The sequence below is a fragment of the Stegodyphus dumicola genome, chromosome 11, assembly GCF_044657685.1.
Source record: "Stegodyphus dumicola isolate Sdum_Otavi_A_Nest chromosome 11, ASM4465768v1".
NCBI lineage: Eukaryota > Metazoa > Arthropoda > Arachnida > Araneae > Eresidae > Stegodyphus > Stegodyphus dumicola.
Window position 1 is genome coordinate 70,034,657 of NC_140778.1, and position 24,643 is coordinate 70,059,299.

The 24,643-nt window shown below is 32.3% G+C and overlaps 2 protein-coding genes across 2 annotated transcripts; both read left to right on the forward strand.

Annotated features, from left to right (window-relative positions):
- Positions 1-641: 641 nt before the first annotated feature.
- LOC146994077 (uncharacterized) lies at positions 642-14,618 on the forward strand. Its single transcript, XM_085826810.1, has one exon. The coding sequence runs from the start codon at positions 2,051-2,053 to the stop codon at positions 3,851-3,853; it is 1,803 nt and encodes a 600-aa protein (XP_085682936.1). The 5' UTR covers positions 642-2,050; the 3' UTR covers positions 3,854-14,618.
- A 2,832-nt stretch (positions 14,619-17,450) lies between these two features.
- Positions 17,451-23,928, forward strand: LOC146994078 (uncharacterized). The gene is made up of 2 exons (XM_085826811.1): positions 17,451-20,142; positions 20,624-23,928. The coding sequence occupies exons 1-2, from the start codon at positions 19,990-19,992 to the stop codon at positions 21,818-21,820; spliced, it is 1,350 nt and encodes a 449-aa protein (XP_085682937.1). The 5' UTR covers positions 17,451-19,989; the 3' UTR covers positions 21,821-23,928.
- Positions 23,929-24,643: the final 715 nt, after the last annotated feature.

Sequence of the window (24,643 nt, forward strand, 5' to 3'; positions counted from 1 at the left end):
AGTTTTGTTTTTTTATATTGTGCTTTTAGAAAAACTTAGAATTTATCATAACCCACAGGCATTTGCTTTCTCAAAAAGAGGCCTCAAAGAAATTTCAAATAATAAATAATATTACATCAATATATGAATAATTAAATTTTTAATGGAATTTGTCTTTAGTTTGTAGCATATTTCCATGCTCATTTCAGAGAAGAAAATGTTAATATATATTTGCCAGACAAGTACTGAGTTCCAAATACACACGTTAATTGTGATGTATTTTCATTTAACATAAAATATTAAGGCCAGCAACATGTCTGCCACATCTTAACAAAATTTTCGAGTTTCCAAACTGTTATGTGAGTTGATTATCGACATATTTTGAATAAATTATTTTATTCCAAGGAATATTTTGATGATATTCATTTTGCAACAATCAGGGGTTCAAACAAAGGAAAACACAGTTGAAAACAATCTTTCAATATCTATGCAAATAACAATTACAAGAGTCCCAAAACAAATGTAAGCAATTGTAGGTATTTCATACGCAAACAATTAAACTACTTTTTGTGATGTGTTCACATAGCATATACATTAGTTATTCCAAAATCTTTAACTGCCAGGAAACTTGACGCCTTTACTTCGTACGTATCGTAATCTCAAGTCAAAGCTTTATTACAAGATGTCAGTATATTTGATCTTAATTTTTTATGTCATTTGTAAACTAATTTCTCGAAAACACAAAGCTTAGGAAAACAAAATTCCATATCCGTTAATGTACTAGATGAAAAGAAATGTTTGCGTAAAAAAGTGAATGATCGGATAGTAGCATTTTACCCTCTGGCCATCAAATTCGCTAAAGTTACGTGGACAAAAATGGCGACAAATATTTCGGCTCAGTATTCAGGATCTTCGTTCCCCACCCACTCTTTTCATTGGACTTCACCAGGCGGCAAACATCAGAAAGATCTGGTTGTGATTTGAGATTGTAGTGATAGTGTGTCACATGAACATGAACCTTCTTTGGTACAAGTCGAAGAAAACTCGTAAATTGAGAACCGAACGAATATTTACGTGAACGAAGCGAACAAGGAATTTTTATTTTATCTGTGTGACACACTGCCATGTAAAGTAATAAATGAGCTGTATGTGTTGCAAATTGCAAATAAAATGAAGTTTTGTTTCTCCCTGGTCATACACTTAGCAATGTGGAATCTGGATTTCGCAGTGCCGTGAAATGTGCTCGTTATTCAGCATTTATAAGCAACTGTTAAGCACTAACTAAGAAATGTAGAAGAATCAAAACCTCATGTCATAATAATAAGGCATATATGATGAATTGCTTAAATTAACACCCAATTACGTAAATATTCTTGAGTAGAAATCGTATTTCTGTGTAATGTAACAAATTGATTTTTACTGAAGTTTTCCTGGAAATCAATACAAGCTTATACAATACGTTAGATAAGTCTCATGAACAATATGTAATAATATTTTGATCAAGATAATTACGTGTGTAATTACGGAAGCCACTGAAAATAATTGTGCAATATCCAGAAATAGTTTGGGGTGAAATTCAGTTAATTACCCTATTTTGCATGTATTCAAAGCATAAACATCATCCTGATTTATGAAACAAGCATATAGTTCTTAGTATTAAGAAGAACCTTCCTATCTAGATGTTTGCAACCCATCTTTTGGAAGAAGCAATATGTAATAGCTTATGGATACCAATAGAAAGGACAGATTTCATGTGTATGAGGAATTTAATCAGTCATTCAAATAAAACTATAGCTTAAATAAGCACATGCTTATTCACACAGGAGAGAAGCATCAAGGTGTGAAGTATCTTTTCTTTAAATCAATCAAAAATCATTTAAAGGAAAAGTTCATTTAAATATGAATATGTTTATTCACCTAGGAAACTAAATTAATGTGCAATATATCTAAGAAATCGTTTAATTGAAAACCTCATTCAAACATGTATATGTATATTCAAACAGGAGAAAAACCTTGCATGTGTGAAGAATGTTAAAAAACACTTATTGAAAATAGTAGTTTAAAGAAGCATATGCTTATTCACACTGGTGAGAAACCTGATACTTGTCAAGTATGTAAGAAGTCATTTAATCGCAAACCTTATTTAAACATGCATATGCAAAGTCATGCTTTAGAGAAACCTTATATGTGTCAAGTATGTAAGAAGATGTTTAATGAAAAGAATACTTTAAAGAAGCATATGCTTATTCACACTAGTGAGAAGCTTTGTATATGTGAAGTATGTCAGAAATCATTTACTCGAAAAGCTCATTTAAACGTACATATGCGCATTCACAGAGGAGAGAAACCTTATATGTGTCAAGAATGTAATAAGATGTTTAGTCAAAAGTGTAGTTTAAACAATCATGTACTTATTCACACAGGTGAGAAACCTTATATGTGTGAAGTATGTAATAAGTCCTTTAATAAAAAAGCTTATTTAAACATGCATATGCATATACACACTGTTGAGAAACCTTATATGTGTGAAGTATGTAATAAGTCATTTAATCAAAAAGCTTTTTTAAACTTTCATATGCGTATTCACACAGGTGAGAAACCTTACATATGTGAACTATGTAAGAAGATGTTTAGTCAAAAGGGCACTTTAAACATGCATATGCGTATTCACACAGGTAAGAAACCTTACATATGTGAAGTATGTAATAAGTCATTTAATCAAAAGGCTTATTTAAACATGCATATGCATATTCACACAGGTGAGAAGCCTTATATGTGTGAAGTATGTAAGAAGACGTTTCGTCTGAAGGGCACTCTAAAAAGGCATATGCTTATTCACACAGGAGAGAAGCCTTATATGTGTGAAGTATGTAATAAGTCATTTAATCAAAAAGCTAATTTAAACATGCATATGCGTATTCACACAGGAGAGAAGCCTTATATGTGTGAAGTATGTAAGAAGACATTTAATCATAAGGGCACTTTAAACATGCATATGCGTATTCACACAGGTAAGAAACCTTACATATGTGAAGTATGTAATAAGTCATTTAATCAAAAGGCTTATTTAAACATGCATATGCATATTCACACAGGTAAGAAGCCTTATATGTGTGAAGTATGTAATAAGTCATTTAATAAAAAAGCTTTTTTAAGCATACATATGCGTATTCACACAGGAGAGAAGCCTTATATCTGTGAAGTATGTAAGAAGACCTTTAATCGTAAGGGCACTTTAAACATGCATATGCGTATTCACACAGGTGAGAAACCTTACATATGTGAAGTATGTAATAAGTCATTTAATCAAAAGGCTTATTTAAACGTGCATATGCGTATTCACACAGGAGAGAAGCCTTATATGTGTGAAGTATGTAAGAAGACGTTTAGTGAAAAGGGTACTTTAAAGAAGCATATCCTTATTCACACAGGTGAGAAATCTTACATATGTGAAGTATGTAAGAAGACCTTTAATCATAAGGGCAGATTAATCAGGCATATGCTTATTCACACAGGTGAGAAACCTTACGTATGTGAAGTATGTAAGAAGATCTTTAATTATAAGGGCACTTTAAACAGGCATATGCTTATTCACACAGGAGAGAAGCCTTATATGTGTGAAGTATGTAATAAGTCATTTAGTCAAAAGGGTAATTTAAAGAACCACATGCATAGATACACTGGTGAGAAACCTTACATGTGTGAAGTATGTAATAAGTCATTTAACCAACAGGCTTATTTAAAGAAGCACATGCATAGACACACTGGTGAGAAACCTTATATGTGTGAAGTATGTAATAAGTCATTTAGTGAAAAGGATAATTTAAAGAAGCACATGCATAGACACACTGGTGAGAAACCTTATATGTGTTAAGTATGTAATAAGTCATTTAACCAACAGGCTTATTTAAACATACATATGCATATTCACACAGGAGAGAAGCCATATATGTGTGAAGTATGTAAGAAGACGTTTAGTGAAAAGGGTTCTTTAAAGAAGTATATGCGTATTCATACTGGTGAGAAACCTTATACGTGTGAAGTATGTCAGAAATCATTTAATGAAAAAGATCATTTGAACAAGCCTTTTTAACATGCATATGCATATTCACAGAAGTGATAAACTTTATATGTGTGAAATATGTAAGAAGATGTTTAGTGAAAAAGGTACTTAAAGAAGCATATGCGTAGTCACACTGGTGAGAAACCTTATATATGTGGAGTTTGTAAGAAATCATTTAATGAAGAAACTTTTTTAAACATACATATGCATATTCACACAGGAGAGACAACTTATTCCTGTAAATTATGTCAGAACACGTTAAGTGTAAAGTGTAAATTGAACAAGCATATGCATATTGACACAGATGAGTGTATGTAAAAAGTCTAAGTAAAAAGGATACTTTAAAGAAGCCTATGTGTATTCACACTGGTGAGAAACCTTATACGTGTGGAGTATGTAAAAAGTCATATAATCAAAAAAATTTCTTTAAACATACATATGGGTATTCACACAGGAGACAAACCTTATATGTGTGAAGTATGTAAGAAGGTATTTAGTGAAAAGCGTAATTTGAACAAGCATATAGTTATTCATACTGGTGAGAAACTTTTTATATGAAGTAAGTAAGAAATCGTTTAATCAAAAAGATCATTTGAACAAGCATATGCATACTCACACCGATGAGAAACCTTTCATGTGTAAAGTATGTTGGAAATTATTTAATCAAAAAACTCATTTAAACATACATATGTATATTCACACAGGAGAGAAATCTTATATGTGTGAAGGATGTAAGAAATCATTTAATCAAAAAGCTCAACCTGCATATGCGTATTCACAAAGGTAAGAAGCTTTGGATAATCTTTGGAATATGTTAACAGGTAGTTTGGCGACATTTTGGTAAGGCGATAAAGGTTACTAGCTAGAACTTTAGCAATGTACATGTATAAAGTCAAGAGTGTGCGCAATGCCATTTTTGTGCAATTCTGGGATGTTTTTTTAAGTGAAAATAGGTCGACGTGTACATGGATGATACCGTGTATGTGCAATTCTGAAAAATGCGACAAGCAGTTTGCGATTCTGCACTTCCTCGCAATTTTGCACCTAAGCTAAGTCCTGATTAAGCACTTTTGTTCCATAAAAGTTCTAGCATAAGCGTAATTCGGCTAACAGTTTGTTGGAAAAAAAATTTTGAGTAAAAGTAAAAAAAAAAACATGCCTTTACTTTGTGAAAACAAAATGGCGTCCAAACAAAAACTAGCAGGTTGCTGTAGCAGGGTTGGTCGCCAAAAAGTTGCCAAGTTACCATAATCCAAAGATTAACCGAAGCTTTATATGTGTTAAGTAGGTAAGAAAAAGTTTAGTGAAAACGGTAGTTTGAACATGCATACACGTATTCACAAGGTTATGTGTGTGAAGAATGTAAGAAATCATTTAATTAAAAAGCTCATTTAAATATGCATATACATATTCACAGAAGTGAGGAACGTTATATGTGTGAAGTATGTAAGAAGGCATTTAGGGTAAAGAAGCAGAGGCGTATTCACACTGGTCAGAAACCTTACATGTGTCAAGTATGTAAAATCATTTAATCAGAAACCTCATTAAACATGCATATGCGTATTCACACAGGAGAGAAGCCTTATATGTGTGAAGTATTTAAGAAGACGTTTAGTGAAAAGGGTACTTTAAAGAAGCATATGTTTACTCACACTGGTGAGAAACCTTACATATGTGAAGTATATGCGCGTAAAAGCTTTACGGCTGCGAATATGCATTTGCGCATGCACAAAATACGTTTACGCATGCGCATTTAATGTATAACGAACGGTAAAAGCTAAGCTAAAATTATCTAATTCAGTTAACGTTGCAGATTGCGTTGTTCCTTAATCTTCGAATTGGATCCGGCTTATTACTTTTTGCAGACTGTTAGAGCAATTTTAAAAAAGTAAGCTTGAACTTTCGATTATGTCAAATAGAATTTCCGATATATATTTACTAATATGTCAAGGATCTACAAAGCGAAAGTGTGTTTTGAAGTCCAATGAACAAAAAAGGAAGTGCTGCAAAAAATGACCTAACCATTCCGAAGTCTGTTTATCAATTTCACGCTGCTCTGCGGCGGGGGGAGGGGGAAAACGCATTGGCACGCAATGAATTTGTTGTTGATCTGTCAGCACTATCCTTATCTTCAGGTCAGATATTTTCATTTTATTTGGCTTATAATTCCTTACTAAATGTAGTATTTCATCTCGATGTATTCCGTCTTTGATAGGATTTAAATCAAATTCCTCTCGACACAGCAATTATAGAACTTGAAAAGTGGAACTTTGTAACTGAAAAAGAAATTATGTCTGTTTATATAATTAAAGTGAAAGTATTATCACATGAAACGAAGCAAACTTAAACAACTTGCATTGAGAGAAATGTTTAATAAAGTAAACAAATAAATATTAAGCTTTTGTTTTTGTAAATTTTGATACCCTTTTAGATCATAATTGTTCTTTATTTCATAAATTATGGTTTCATATTTTTAATTTTATAATTTCTGCATGCCATCTTACTAGATTTAAACTGATGATCTATAATCCGGAATTGCGGAAGTCCCGACAAGTCCGGCTTAACGACTTTTGACTGTATATACGAGAAACCTTATATATGTGAAATATGTAAGATATCATTAAATCAAAAAGATCATTTGAACAAGCATATGCATATTCACACAGGTGAAAAACCGTGTATGTGTGAGGTACGTAAGAAATCGTTTAATCAGAAAACTAATATAAGGAAGGACGTGCATATTCACACAGGAGAGGATCCTTATATGTGTGAAGTATGTAAGACAATGTTTATTGAAAACGGCAATTTAAACAGGCATATGGTTATTTATACTGGAGAGAAAATTTGTGTGTGTGTTACGTAAATATTCATTCGATTTCATAAAGAGGCTTTAAATGTGGATATTTTAAGACACTAATCTTATGAGTTATGTATGTAACAAGTCATTCAAGGTGATAAATGTTGAAGAAACGTATGTGTTATGTTCACAGAGGTGTGTTTGAATATATATTGGAAACAACTTTTACTTAACCTTTACAGTAAGCAATAGTCTGTATAGCTAGGAAACCTCAATATCTGAGGTCAAGTCTGTATCGCATGTAGTTACGAATTATTGTGCCATTACATATAGAAATGGCATTCTTTGTGCTTGTCATGAAAAATGTATTATGTATTTCCAATCGTCATGAACAAGTATAAATACAAAAACTAAATTTTCTTTTTTTTCTCTTTTAAAAGAATTTTAATTTAGAGTATTGTCAATGAAAAGTTCTAGCATTAGATTATACCAGTGGTCTTTAAATTAAGTTCTGCGGAAGTTCCTTAGTATTTGTCTAGACTATGAATTTCCAGTGAAAAAAGTATTCATGCCTTGGGGGGAACAAGAAAATATTAAATGGTATTAGTGATGATCGAGGGATTGCCTGAAGTGCCGGTATTCGAATATGCAATTGATCAGTATAATCAGGATCCCATTGATTACAAAACATTTATTAATAAATTAGTAAGTAATTGTTTATTAATATAAAGTTATACCGTTTAGTTAGAAAATATAACTATATGTGTAATACGTTCGAAGCACAGTCGAGATAGCTGAGTGGTAGGGTGAGGAAGAAGTTGATAGTAAACTAAGTTCAGCCAATTATAATCTTTATTTTCAGATTGCCAGGCATATTAGAATAATTCCTCATAATACCTTTTATTCATACAATTACGATAATTTCTTATGCACATTGGTTTTTTTAAAAAGAATGATGCTGGGATTTTAAACAAGAGATGCAGGAAGATATTAGCAATGTAGAAAGAAGCTAGCAGAATAATAATGATGTAATTAGCTCGTCAGAGGTTTCTATACCAGAATAGGTGCAATTAAAGAAAAAAGCTGCGATTTCTTAATATTAGTTTTGGTTACCTTTTTCCAGCTGTGTTATGTAATGTCGAAAGATCTCAAATTTGGGATAAGGTTCGGAGAACAGCCTTGGTTGCACCAACTTGGCTCCTTTAAGAATATGGGCGACATTTCATTATGCCAACGGAAGTAAATATCATGTGGGGAATAGGTGCTAGGGAGAAAAGGAAAATACATGGGGAAAAACGGGATTAAGATGTGTTTATATTTGCTTGGTATCTGCTAATTTTGTTCTGTTATGTTGCTAAATTAGCATTAAAAGTCGAGTAATGTGTGTCTATTGCGAAAACGCAGGGCAATTTCTTTTCGATCCGATTTTATATATGTATTAATATATCACATTCCTGCTCATATGGTCTACATATGTATCAGATAACTAGCTACTTTTTACACTTATTTCTGGATGTGTATTATTTTACAACTTTTTCTGCTTTGAAAACCCAAGTATTGAATCATTATGTGTAGGCTTGTGAAAATATTATTTCAGATATTCTCGTGTAACTATACTATAATCTCATATTATTCAGTTCTCATATAACTACGATAGAAATATGCTTCTTTTATTTACTTTAAAAATGCAGTATTTGATAGCCTTCCACATAGTAGCCATTCTACAATTAATTCTGTAATATTATATAATGCTAATTGTCTTATGCATTATTTTGTCTAAATATTAATTTTCATAAAGAATATATAATTTATGTAGAGAATGTGAGTTCAATATATTTTAAAGACAGAGATAATAAACAAAAAATAAAAGGGAGACTACACATGCAACCAGGTAAAAGTGACTATATTCTAAAGAAAGTTAATAAACTCAAAATGATGTGAAAGTATAGCCCATGCCATAAAATTCACTTAAGTATTATTTCTGAGTGGTAAAGCAGAACATATATATCTGAGTGCATTTTTTATATATAAAATAAAATCTGTTATTAGTTAATGATGAAAAAGTAAGAAAACAATTTTTATGGATAGAAATTTATGTAGCTGAGTATTGAAAATCTGATACTTCATCGACACTGAAATAGCAATTTATATATTGTATGAAAGTGAAAAAAAAAAAAAAAAAAAAGTGTTGTTTTTTGAAAACTTCAAAAATCTGAATAATTCTCAGAACATATTCTTAAAACAAATTAAGAATATACTGTTTATTAGAAGTTATTTTTTTATAATTTTATGCCATATACTTTATGTACAGATCAAGCATGACCAAACTGAGAATTGGAATTCACAATTTTCTCACGTTGTAATTTACTCATATAATAAGCAACTCACGTTGTTTTGCTTTTGAAACATAATTGTCATTTGAAACAGAATTTGTGTGTATTTTTAATAATTACTAATTAAATTTTTTGAAATCGCATTGTGTGTATAATAATTTCAAACTATGCCTTATTTGCTAATCTCTGATAAGTAAAAACAAAAATCAAACAGTGCCATATCTGTAACTACCATGTTGATATTACTCTTGAACTGTGTAGTGGTCATCAGTGTAGCAGAAAAGATAAATGTTTTTATCCTGGTAGCACCTGCATTCATAATGTACCTGAAATCGTACTGAATGCCCTATAAATATCTGTACTGTGATTTGCATTAGGAAATACAAAACATATCTAATGATCCAAATTTCCAACGAATTCGTTGTTATGTGATGCAGTAGTGAGGTTTGATCCCTATATTGATCCTGAAGTGGGCTGAAGGCCCATGCAATTGCAAAAAACTAACTATACTTTTCTATAATCCCAATAGTTTGACAGCTTACAGTCTCATTCCCCTCATTTTTTTTCCATGCTTTTTACCATTACCATGAGAAGATTGTATAGCTAAAGAGTCAAGTAAAAATCCATAGTTGTGTATTTTCAAATTACTGCTTTATTTTTACATTATTGTAAACAGCAGTACGTCGCTTCTCTTATTTTCAGTTTATTGCTATTAAAATCTGTTTTTAATTATAACCGAAAAAGAAAAATTGAAAATCTGAAGGAAAAGCTTTATTTATTAGCTATAAAAAGTAAAGTATAGAAAAGTTTACAATTTGTACATCCAAGGAATATGCCTCCTCGGATACTGACCAAAAGCAGTAACAGTTATTTTGGTACTGTTCTATTGTCAAGGGACTGGATTCAGAAATGTATGAACAAGTGTTGGTATGTATGTGCTTATATGTGTATTTGTAGGCACACATATATTTGTACTTATGCATACGGTGAACACATACATGCATACATAAATGCATACATACATTTCTGAACTCGATCCCGATATTTCTTTGTTCGTGTAAGTAAGCATTATTGTTGAAATAAGAAACCCTTGACAATTTACTTAAAATATTTCTTTTTTATTGAAAAGCTTTGCTAATTTTGAAACATGATAAACACCTAATTGTGTTTATTAAATATTTCTGAATTGTAACATGCAGTTCTTACTGACATGATGTCTGATGACTTTGAAACAGAATTAGCTAATACAGGAATATAACTGCCTATGCAAATATTCTTAAATCTTCGTGAAACTTGCCCAGTCTTTATGAACCAACATGTGCAAAAGATCATTAAAACCAATAGGTGGTTTCTGGAGTTGGTTGCATAGTATAATTTTTACTGTTTTCAACTCTTCTTAATTTTGAGTATCTACTCAACATTTTGTGAACTTCAACAACATTTTGTGAACATAAGTTCTGCACAAAAAAACATTTGTGAATTTATTTTTCTTTTTAGTCAAACTAAAGTTGTAACCTGGAAAATGATAATATAGTGCACAGGTTTTGAGAACATAAATGTTACAGTAGCATGACTAATCTGAGAATACAAAGGAAGTACAGTACTTTATGGCCTTCCCTTTCGCAAAAAAAACACAAAAATACTTCCTACGTACATATTTTAGATGAATATTTATGATGATAATGTGTTTTTGAATGAAGATTAAAAGGATATTACTTTGATTCATCAATTATAAAAGTATCTGAAAGGTGTGGCTTTAATTATAATAAATACTATAACATAGATGTATTAAAAATTATAAAACAACCTATTCTGCCCCATGCTTCTCTTTCACCATTCCTAGAAAATCCTTCCTCCCTCTCCAACTCTTGAAAAATGCATATACATTTATTTAAATTCAGACTATGTTTCAACTTGTTTTATAAATTAAACAACAAAAGTGAAGAAAATGTTGATAAGTGCCAAAACTTAAACAAAAGTAGATTTTGATATTCATGAACTAAAACTAAATACTTAACATATAAATAAAAGGCTGACCATGTTCTTCCCCCTGAAGCCCCCTTGGTTGAAAACCCCTGTTGTAGAAGATATATCAAGATAGGAGAGGAAAGAAATTTTTTTTTAAAGTAACATATTTTTCAAATCAAGTTGAATGTTTACCTCACAAAAGCATTCAAAGGATGGCTGCTATGAAATATATACCTGGCTAAAGGGTTTTTTCTAAGGATTATTAATATGTATGAATGTTAATTTTTTCGACACTGGGAAGTGAATGTTTCATCAAGTAAAATATATTTTGAAAAAGATTTTAGCTAATGGAGATCAATTTCATAAAATATATAAGTTTCAATTAGGCATTAGCAGTTGTTACCTGTTATATACAGTGATGAAATTACATTACTGGATATTCAGTAATGATTATTAACTTGTTTAATTATGAGTATACATTCACTGTATGTGACACCATAAATACTGGATCAAAGTATCACTAATAACAATCATGATAATACAGTAAATTTTAACTTCTCTTGAAATCAGTAATCTATATTTGTAACATGTAATACATTGTAGCATTTAATGGTGTTAAAATTAACCAGCTTTATTTTCTAAGTATAATGATGTTGGTAAAGTTATAAAGGACTCGATTTAAAATATTGGAGGGCATCTGATGTTTTGAATGTGGCAGATGTCACTATTGCATGTTAATGATATCATTCTTGTAAATAATGTACAGTACATTCGCATATAAAGTATTTTGTGAAATAGCCATATATTATTTAACAATTTTAATTTGTTGTTATTTAAAGAAAAAATATGTCACCTTTTTGAATGTTTTGTTTTTATGGTTTCAGTTTATTGTCTACTGTATTAAATATAAACTTACACATTTTTAATACAGTTTTTTTTTTTTTTTTAATCAGAAAGAAACAGAAAATGTGAAGTACTTTAAAATACATACTGAATTTGTGCTAAACTTTTATCAAGTTACAGATATGTGACAGTTTAATGCAATTAAATTGTTTATCAATTCAACAATGAAGTATATGAATAAAATATAAAAATAAAAAACTTTTTTTTTTCAACTGTGAAAGAAATAATTTTGTCTAATGAATATTCCTTTGGTATTTATATATTAAAACCATCTTGAAAATTAATTTTGAATTGTTTAAGAAATCATGTTATTTTACTTTTCATAATTTATTATATAAAAGTTTAAATGAATAAGATGGCAGTTCTTTTTATATTTTATATCTATATAATTAAATAATCATCAATTAAAATTTTAAAAAATGCTTAAGTAAGTAAAATATTTTAACAAAAATGGTCAGTTGAAAAAGGGACATTGATATAGTTTTGATTAGTCTTTATTCAAAAATATCACTGCCCTGCAAGAGTACGAGATAAAAATACTAATTCTGATAAAAAGCTGAAATACAAATTTTGACATTTCATACCTACTTCTTGTAGTTTTTGTAAGTAGCCCACCAGCGACCAAGTGAATAAGAAAGCTGAATATTGTTAATTTGACTCGTGTTCAAATCCCAATGAGCAAGCTGACTGCATGAGTGTTTAGATGGCTTTCCATATGAAACATAAATACAAACCAGTTTCCTCTAGAAAGTCCTCCACGAAGATATATGTCTTCTTGAGCAGATATTCTCATGTGTTTTACTTTAATAAATTAATCTGACCTAACTCTGATTATCAGTATACCCCTATAGAGACTGAAATCTCAAGCATACCTGAATTCTGTAGATGTTTGCGTCTTCCATACAATAAACAAACATCCACCAGTGGCGAAATCCCTAAATATGGATGCTTCAAATCCTTGTAAATGGGCTGGCTGAGTTTTTGTGGTTTTGGACATGTTTAACGTAATACAAGCCAGCTCACCTTAAGAAAGTTCTCTACAAAAGTACTCTCCCTTCTGCAGATAACCCTCATGTACTGTGCAATATAAATAATCTAACCTAATTTAGTAAAAAAATATCTATTAACAACAGTTTTGTCATATAACGTTGGCTCAAGTCTATGGTATTAATAAGGAGTTATCACCTATTTTTCTGCCTCTTTTAACTATTGCCTGTATGTGTGAGTGTCATGCCTTCAAACATAACATGAACATTTTGATTTTGTATCCTATCACATGCAGAATAACAAAGTTCTATATTATCAAAATACATTGAAAATCTTGTATCATTACCAAACTAAATTTAGTGACAGTTTTCACACAAATTGAAAAATTTTTTATTACGAGATAGATTCTTTAAACAATTTCTGAAAACAATACATTGTCACATGTGAAATGTGTTACATAGTTTACTGCCATATGAATTTTTTTTTTTTTTTTTCCGGAATTTTGTATAATCTTTGCATTATTTCCTTATATAACAGCATTAGTGCTATGTATTAAAAAATTTTTATTGCTTGCATATTGAAATCTTGCTTTCATGTTTGAAATCATACACACTGGAAAGGAATGAAACATAGGAAACACACTGATATAGCATAAAATCCATAAATGTGATTAACAACTGTATCTGTAATACATACAGCCTACCATGGAATCTGGTGGGTAAGACTGCTGAACATTGATAGTTAGAAAAACTCCAAATTATGGTGAACAAATTCGCTCCATGGATGCTTCCGTGGTTTTCCCTATATATAACATGAACAGAGGCAGTTCTTCGTAGAAAGTTATCCATGAAAGCATCTTTTTTCCTTCACAGCCCAGCAGGTAAGACAGCTGAGCACTGATAGTTCAGTCCAAGTTCAATTCCCTGGGAACAGATTGGCTGCATGCATGTTTTCATAGATTCTTCCTTGCATAACATGAGTACAAGACAGTTTCCGTCAGAAAGTCCTCCTTAACAGCATTATTCTATCAAGGAATATACTACACTAGCATACTTTTCCATAAGTTAATAAATCCATCTCTTTAGGCAGAGAGTTTGTGTCTGAAATCTAAACTATAGCTATTAAAGTCTTTTTCCGCATATATATTTAAAAAATACCTCAGAAAATAGAATATTAATTTTTTAATGTTTTTTGTATATTGTTAAGTGTATATCTAGAGATTGATAGATAAAAACTATGTAAATCAAGATTCTAATTTAAATTTGTTTTGCACTTGACTCATCATTTTAATTTAGGTATTTTCAGTTTCTGTACTAAAAATAGTAACTGCTTATAATAAACCTCTCTGGACTGCATCATTCCTCTATTAATCCTTGTCAAGTGACTTCCTACATACACATTTCTAGTAATGTCTGTCTAGTCTGTCTACATAATACTGGTGATGTTTTGTAATTTGAAACTTAACCAGCCAATATTATTTTAGAGTGCTATTTATCAATCAGTCAAACAATGTCGAAACTAATTCACTTTGAATTAAGATTTTGTACTGAGCAAAAAAAAAAAAAAAAAAAAAAAAAAACTATATAAATCATTTATGATTATCCTCCCCCCCACTATACATTTATTTATGTTGCTCTTCATTTTTAGCTTTGAAAACTTCCCGTACTAACAGCATTTCTAAGAATTTTCGGGAATACAGGAGAGGTTGTAAATAAATTTAGGTATATCTCACTATGTTTCCATTAATAATCATTTTTAATATTATTTGAGGACTATTAAGTTTAAAAACTGTAATTTTATGGAAATAAATCTTTTCACATATTCTATCATGTAAAAGTTTCATTCATAACATCCCAGCTGGAAAAGGCAGTTGTAGGTTAAGTTAATTGGTAAGCACCCGTCCATTCCCGAAAGTACATTGTGTACTGCTGAGTCTTGTTAACTAGTAAGCTGCATCTCAGTTTTTAATGGAAGGTGGCCCTGCGGCTGTTCCGAGTGTCTCCCAACTTTCAATTCCTCTACTAACAGCTTCTCGAGAGAATTTCGGCTGGCCTTGTATTTTGAGTGCTCGCTTGCTTCACGCATGAAGAAAGCATGGATGACTGTAAATTTATAATAGCTTCACATTATAAGCTGAGAAACATCCATGCACATGGTGGCTTATAATGTGAAGATATTATAAATTTAAGATGTTCTCAATGAGGGAGAGGCCTGGAGAATGTGCTGATCAGGGCCACACTCGGAAACATTCTGTCTAAAAGAACTTCAGGGCAGCACAGCCAGCATAAATTCGTGCATCATCTTGTTGAAAGATGGCGTCAAGCAGGCCTTGAAGACAGGGCACGGGCATTAAGACATCACAAATGTAACGACCTTTGCCCACATTACCGGTTATGGGAACAAGAGGTGACCAGGATGAAGGTGGAGTGGCATTTCATGCCAACACGCCAGGTGCTGAGCCCGTATGACTTTCACGAATGCAAGCTGGCAACATTCATTTTCCTCTATGCCTTCCCACACGGATGCGTTCGTTCTCATGCTGTACGCAGAATAGGTTTCGTTTGAATCACGATACGGTGCACTCCTGTGTCCATTGTCGTCGATGACGTCTATTGTAGGTGCACTTGTCTCTTTTTGTAGCGTAATGGGAAGCAGCAACAGTGGTCACTCTCCGTGGTGCTGCAGACGTCGTATTTATTAATGTAATGAGGGAAGATATGATTAAATTAACAAGTGGTATGTGGTTAATAACATGCGCAATTCAGTACATAAAGCTAACACCTCCGGCAGCAGCAACATTTGTAATCCGGCTGAGCATCTAATCGAACTAAGCTCGAATGGTAAACACAGGTACTTCATTCCATGCAGCTTCAATTCTATTTTCTGGCCAGTGACGGCATGGCAATCTCACGGCAACCCATAATAAGATGAGTGAGAGATCTAGAGAATGTGCTGATCAGGACAACACTCGAACATATTCTGTCTCAAGGAACTTCAGGACAGCACAGGCAACATAAGGTCGTGTATCATTTTGTTGAAAGATGGCGTCACGCAAGCGTTGAAGACAGAGCACAGCCACGGGCGTTAACACATCAAATCTAAAGACGTTTGCCCACATTACCAGTTATGGGAACTAGACGTAACCAGGATGAAGGCGAAATGGCACCTCATACAGCACGACAGGTTCTGGGCTCATATGATTTTCACGAATGTGAGTTGGCAACGTCATTCTTCTCTGTGCCTCCGCACACGAATGCGTTCGTATCTGTACACAGAATGGGTTTCGTCTGAATCACGACATGGTGCACTCCTGTGTCCAGTGTCGTCGGTTTCACCTGTTTCTGTTGTAGCGTCATTGGAAGCAGCAGCAGTGGTCACCGTGCTGATTTCCGTAGTGCTGCAGACGTCATCTCACTGCCCGCAACATTCTCTCGGGTTTTAACGCCACAAGGCCGCTTAGATTTTGCACGGCGTTCAATATGAACCCGTTGATCTCATATTCTCCTTATGCTGTTATCACATCTATAGACGCTCGCGCTTACCCGGGACAATTCCGAGAAACGAGATTCTAGTACCACGGCTTTAAGCGGCAGGCTTCCGTGAAATGTTTCGTCTAGCTAGGAGGAACGTGTCCCGGCTACGAGCAACATTTTAAAACTTTTCCCAAAATGTTCCGGCTGGAGACGTGTTTCTCGAACGTTCAACCAATCAGACGAAAGGTCAGCTTCTGAAGGATCACGGGTAACTTTCAATATGGCGATGGCTCTCACTGTGAAGTGATGGACGGTGGAAATAGATGCCGATTTAATTATTGCTGTTTTGTTGTAATACAACTGCCTGAGTCATTTTTTAAATGTGTATATATTCATTAAATATATAATCATGGAAATTTCAGAGTTGACATTATTTTACGACGTTCTTGCATTTCGGATTTGTTTACAAATTGTTCGTAGCCAAAAGTTCGCCAAATTAGTCGTATTTCGTGCTGATCGTGTATTATAACACTGTTATATAATAGAATTTTATTTCTTAAATTTAAGTTGAATAATTTTTTAAAATCCGTTTGTATATGTGCGGCTTTTCTCCTAATTACTCATCTTTTAAATTGTTAACTGTATAATCAGTGACACATTTTAAACAGCATAAAAGATGCATAAAAAGGAAAAGCATAGCTTATGTAATAATGAGAATACTCATTAAATTTGTCTATTATTTTCATGTTATTAATTATGTTATTTCATGTTAGTTGAATTATAAATACATTAGAAACTATACTTTTATTGGAAATGCTACATATTGAAACATTGAAAATTTATGGATTTATTATTATGCATGATGAAAAACATTTGTATATACATTCATTAATATAAATCTTATTCATTACATTAATACTAATAAATATATATTAATAACTTCTAAAACATCGCATCTCTCTATCTGTATGTAAATATATGACTTATTAGATGTGTATATATATATATGTATGTATGAATACAAAAATGAACATTGCCAAGAAGTTTATTTGAAGTTACTTTTAATTCAGATAACGATTATGTAATTGGCAGCAACTATAGTTATCAGTTCTTTGCAAATTATTATGGGTATGTAATAATCAGTTGAAAAATAATTGATGAGTATTTGAGTACTAAAGAGTGTACACATTTTGTTATTGGGTTAATTCATAATTATATCATACGTATGATCTACGTAATAAAAACATGACTAATAAATAAGAAGAAATGTAACAGCTGTGCATTTGTAACATTTGATTACTTAAAACAGCGCTCAACTGATTATCACCTTCATGTCTGTTTACATAATGAATTGCACTTTCCAATTAAGTGCACGGGCCTACTAGTGGCCGAAGCGTCGTTGAACACTGGTAGTTCTGTCTCAGGTTAGAATGCCGCGAACAGGCTGGCTACATGACGTTTCCTTGGTTTGCCCCATTTGTAACTGGTATACGAGCCAGTTTTAAAAAATCTTCTACAAAGGGATCCCTCCTGGCGGTAATCATATAAAACCAACTGAGCCCACCAGCGGCCGAGCGGTAAAGTCGCTGAACACTGGTAGTTCGGTTCGAGGTTCGAATCCCGTGAACGGGCTGGCTGCATGGACGCTTTCGTGGTTTTTCCCATGTGTAACGTGTAGACGAGCCAGTTTCCCTTAGAAAGTCCTCCCCGAAGGCATCCCTTCCCTTAGGCAGATAGCCCTAGTGTGCTTTGCTGTATTCTCAATAAATCAAACCATAAAACAAACTCATGATGTGAACACCTAATTTCTAGAGTTGGTATAATTAATGTGTTTTAGGTATATTACCGAGTGTTCTATGGGACAGTAAACAACTCGCACATGTTTGACTGCTCATGTATTCATATGCTTTATTTGATCTTCATTTTGCTGAATAGTATCTGCTGGCTGTGAGGAGGTAAATATCAGCCATATAGATTTTTGTCATTTGAATGGACAAAACAGTAATTATGAGCCATAAAGTTAGTCAGAAAATGCTTTCACCAGGTCACAAATTTTCCAGTGAGCCATTAAATTTTCATTGAAATGCAGACAACAGAAAATACACATAAGCAATGTGTGATAAATAGACTTATCCAGCACATGTTTTTAAACTATTCTTAGAGTGTATACAGAATTTGGCTATTACTGATGTAATTGATTGCTATAACCAGAAGTGTGTTTATCTGTTACATGAAGTGCCAGAGTGGAGATCAAAGTGATTAACTTGATAGCAATCACCTTTCTATTATCTTCTATTACTAACAATAAAGTTTAAAACGAAAAGCGTGTGAGCGATTCAAAACAACACGAAGAAGCGAATGTCACTTGAAAGGAAACGTCACTTTCGCCAATCTGAGCGATAACTGATTCTTGTTTGGCTTTCAGCCTGTTTGCCAAGTGAAGATGGTAACCTTATTTCGCCAAAGGTCGTTTCTCAGAACTGTTGCTACAAACGTTTTGACCCGGCAACAAACAGCTAATGTGATAACGGCTTTAGTCATGGGATCCCAACCAACACGGGCAGCAATGTCGCGGAAGAATGAATCGTAGTCCAAATAATCCACGATCTTGCCGTGGTCGAATTCCAATGCATACTAGTAAGAGTTTCTTCTTTTTATAGGGGAGGTAATATAATCTTAATCCGAGCAACTAACGCTTAAATACGATTTCTAAATTAAAAAGCTGTTGTTCAATTTTTTCCCCCGTTTATATGCAATGCAGATGGTATTACTCATACACGCTTTGCGCGCATGAGCTGGAATGCTTATTGTTCTTATATCCAGGATGCAGTACTTGGGGTTCATGCAAATTTGACATTTGCTGCATGTCGCCTTCATGATGTTGCAATTTTAATAGGCAGTAGCGTAATGTTATCAGCTGACAAAAAAGTACTGTTGCAAATAAATTGAAATCTATCGTACGTACATACAGGTACACAAACAGCCTATAACAAAGAAATCGACTCATTGAAAAGTTATCCAAATAGAAATTGCGTATGGCTATACCTTATGACGAAATATGGAAATGATTAACATTTAGTGTTGAATGATTGACAAGCTATGGAGCTCCAGCTGAGCATACAGATGAAATGGAAAGCTGTATCAACACCTCTACACTCCACTGCTCTGCCAACTAAGCTATGGACGGATGGTACATAAAACGGAAGATATTCCACTGATAATGCATAACTTCCATGCGAATATGGGTCCGTCGATCTAGGTGGACTGTACCGTAACCATCGAGACTGAAGGCCTCTGCACTCCCTCCCCTGAAAGCTCGTGACGTCACACAGCTCGATATAACCGCCGAGACTCCAAACATGTTTTCGCGCGGCGTTAACTTGCTTCATTTGTGTTCGGGCGCCTTGGTTCGGTTGTTATTTTGTTCCAGGACTGGTAATTAATTAAAAATCGTATATAAGCTAAGCTTCCAAACAGTTGTGAAGAATGCCTCATCCTTGTTGCGTTCCCGGGTGTAAAGGAAATTATAAAAGTGGCCCAAAAGTTCGAGTATTTGGATTTCCGAAGAATAAGCAAGATTCAGCTAAATGGCTACGCGCCATACGAAGAGATAATTTTGTGGTTACTCCTCATAGTAAGGTATGTTAATTATTTATAACATTCCATTATTTATCTAAATCTAAATATTATCAGGTTTCATGTATATTTTCATTTTATATGAATTTTTATATGATGTGTATAATTACACCAGATGTAATTTTACATCTGGTGTAATAATTGCTAATTTAACTTTAAATGGAATTAAAAATGACTATATAATTTACATATATACTACTAAAAATAATTTGTATGTTTCTCGCTGTGTGTAGTGTGAGCGACCATATTTGGTTACCAAGGAAAAAATGACCTATACGGAAGCTGTTCCTACTTAACAATATGTTTTAGTCGTATTAAAACAAATTCAATTAATTATATTTTGCTACTATGTGAATAAAACTTCCAATCTGCGAATAACGAAAATTCTTCAGGCATATCTATGTTATTTTACATTTAACAAAATATCACATTAAACATGTTTTTTAATATTAAATTAATAAATAATTTTTGTATTTTCCCATAGGTTTGTGAACTACATTTTAATGGCTGTGATTTTGAATACAACAATAGCGCCTTCGATCAGCGAACAGGTTGTCGAATAACAGTTCCCTATAAAAATCCAAGGCTAATAAAAGGGAGAGTGCCATCTAAATTTCCCAATTTGCCAGGATATTTATCATCGAATTCCAAGACACCAAGGGAAGGTCCAGATGAGAGAAGGAAACGTCATGAGGAGGATTATTTGAAATTGGCTTTACAGAAGAGTGCTGCAGAACAAAAGAACTATGACTCTAGAAGAATGTTTTCCTCGCTGGATGATTTACATGCAAAAATAGAATATATTGACACTTCAGTGTGGACTGTTTTTAGAAAAACTGACCAGATAATTTTTGCAAAAATTATAACAGATACAGCTCCAGTGATAGAATGTTCACTTGTAATAGATGATAAACTTTCTACAAGTGCATACATATATGAGACTCAAGTATATAAATTAGGTACGTACTCTTTTCCTTTAAATATAAGCCACATAGACACCCTTAACAACATTTTTGAAGCTTTAATTAAAAGTGTATGTGTAAAGAAAAGCGATGCAACAGATATTATGAAAACTGTTATCTATTTACTAAAAAAAATGATAAAATGTGATGGTAATGAAATTTTAAAACTGGAACTAAAATTTATTGAAGAGCAATTATCATTGTGTTTTTTAAATAAGATTGGTCTCAGGTATTCTTCTGACCTGATGATATTTTCTGCTCTCTTTTTTAACATGGCTCCACATGCGTATAATTTTGTTCGTAATAGTAAAAATATTTTATTACCACATCCCTCTACAATTTGTCGCATTTGCCTGTCGTATGATGTGAAACCAGATGCCGAAACATTGAATTCCAATTTTTTAATGTATGTAAGACACAAATTTAATCTTTTGGAAGATAATGATAAAAAAGTAATTTTGATGATTGACGAGATACATCTAAAACAGCATTTAGATTATAAGAGCGGTAACATTTGTGGTTTGTCTTATGACAATAAAAATTTGGCAAACAGTGCCCATGTATTTATGATTAGCAGTTTGCTATCAAAATACAAAGATGTCATTCATATATTGCCAACCAATAAAATAAATGCTGAAATAATACATGAAATTGTAAAAAAAAATTATTATTGGTTTAGAAGAAATTGGTTTTTTTGTAATATGTGTCGTAACAGATAATAATTCTATTAACAGAAAATGTATGTCATTATTTGTTTCACCTCCCCAAATACGAATCGTATATCCTCCACCTGTGGCAATTCTAGACCTCTTTTTTACTTAGTTGATACTGTTCACTTATTGAAATGTGTTCGTAACAACTGGGTCAATCAAAAAGGTGAAAAATGTATGTATTTCCCATCATTTAATGATATTAATCAAACCTCTTTGAAAACAGCATCATGGAATGCACTTAAAAAAATGCATAAACTTGAATTTAACTCCTTGGTAAAATATGGTTTTAATTTATCATATAAAGCATTAAATCCCTCCAATCTTGAGAAACAAAATGTTAAACTTGTGTTACAAGTTTTCAGTGATTATGTAAAGAATGGCCTTTTAGAAATAGGTAAACAAAATAATATTGCACATTTCCAAGACACATCTGATTTTATTAAAATATTTGTAATATGGTGGAATATAGTTAACGTTAAATCGCCTAACAAAGGCATGCGTTTAAACAATGTATATCAAAACCCGCTAACAAATTCGGAAAATGATGAGAAAAAAATATTTTTACATTATTTTTTAGATTGTTTAGAGCGTTGGGAAAAATTCAATTGTGATACAGGCATCTTCAGTAAAGAAACTCATTCTGCATTAAAATTAAGTACCTATTCATTGCTTGAAGTAACATCATATTGTACTTCTGAACTAAATCTTAATTACGTATTGCCTGGCAAATTTCAGACTGATAATTTGGAGTCTCGATTTGGTTTGTATAGGCAATTATCAGGAAGTCAGTCAGTATAATATAAGCATTAGACAGCTGTTCGAAGCTGAATCAAAATTAAGAATCCAGTCTCTGTTAAAATTTCCAAAAATAACAGATGACATTGCGTTAAATAGTTTGACAGATTTTAACAGTTTAGATCTTAATTCTATTACAGATTCAACTTTCAATGTCTCTGTAAGCCTTTCTGATATTGAATCATGTAAGAAATCTGTTCCAGTACTAATTTATGTTGCAGGATATAGTGCTTTTGCTGTGTTAAAGCACTTAAAATGCAATTTTTGTGAAAAAAAATTGTTAAGAGACAAAACAATTGAACATGCATACTTTGATTACTTCAAAAATCTAGATAGGGGTAGACTTTCTTGTCCCAATGACAGTGTTTTAAATATTGTCTTAGTTAATTATATTGTTATTAAAAAACTGTGTAGTGAATATGAATGCCTTTTCTTAAATTCATCAAATCAGCGTAATGTTGCTATTTCAATTACAAGCAATATCATATTAAATGAAGATCTATTTGAAGAAACAAACTGTGAATTGGGACACTCTAACAACAAAATAATAAATATGATCCTTTGGTCTTCAACAAATATATTGTTAAATAATTACTGTAAAGTGAAAAATGACACACATTTGCAAAATTTAAATGATAAAAGAAATTGCAGTAAAAGAAGAAAATTATCCACATTAACATGATGCATATTTCAGATTATGAAAAATAAAATGCACTAGTGTATTTATTTATTTATTTTTTTCCTTTACAACTCATTCATCTCCTTTATGTTATACTTAGATTTGAGCCACTCATTTTCTAAATCAATTAACTTTACAAAATAGAATAAGATGAAATATAATTCTTTATTTTTTATTCAGTGGACAAAAAACAAAACAAAATAATTTAATTTTGTTAAAGTACAATATTATTAATATTTATTTTGAATGTAAAAATTGCAGTGGATTTTTTTATTTTTTTACAAATTGTTCATAATGTAATTTATCCACATACATTATTTTAAATGTAAGACTATATTGAGTATTTTGATTCTACAAACTGAATATTGATTCTATTGTAATGCATATGAATATTGCTATTTCATTTTCAGAATTTAATAGTAAGGAAATTCTTAAACCTAGGAAAAATTCTGTACATTTTCGCCTTTGCTATTTTTTTCCTCAAATATTTATTCAAGTAATTTTTTTGTTCATTTTTATAAATAATATGCATAACCTAAACAACATGAGTGAATTTTATTTATGATTAATTATCTGTGTATATGATTTGTATTTAATCTATTTAAAATAAAAAGGGAATTTTGAATAAAGTCTTTTTTGAATGAAATTTGTTTGTTTATTTATGTTTAAACCTTTACTTTTCCTTCTATGTTTGCTTAAGGTAATTCTCATGTTATTTTTCAATTTTCTTGTTTATGAAATAATCATCAAGTGCCACAAAAATTTATTTGGAAATCATAAAATATAAAAATATTTATTGCAATTGAAATATCACTGCTAATTTATTCTTTGACTAGCATCGGAATGAAACATATATATAAAAACAAAGTTTAGGGAAATACGGGAGGGAGCACAGTTCTTATCGGGCGATGTTCGCTTTTAGAGGATCGACGACTGTGACGTCATAAAGTAGTGCGGAGGCCTTGAGTCTCGATGGTTACGACTGTACCAATGTCTCGTAGACGGGTTCGTCAAAAGTATGACCAGATGTCACTACTAAGCAGAATCGTAGCTAGGGTTTTCAGCGCCCAGGGACAACTGAAGATTTCGCGCCCCTACTGCTTGCCAAGGATGAAAAACATTTAATTCTAAAATTTCGTAATATCAATTTGGCGCCCCTTGGATGCTGCGCCCGGGGACAGATGTCCCCGCTTGCCCCCCTCTAGCTACGCCCATGCTATTAAGGAATGAGGGTGGCCGCAGAATAGCTAGATATTTGGATCCGAACGATGCGACCATCCTATGATATTGACAGGAATGGGTGAACCATGGTTGTAGAGAGCGTCAAGAATGTAACGGTCGAGCAAAAGCGACGA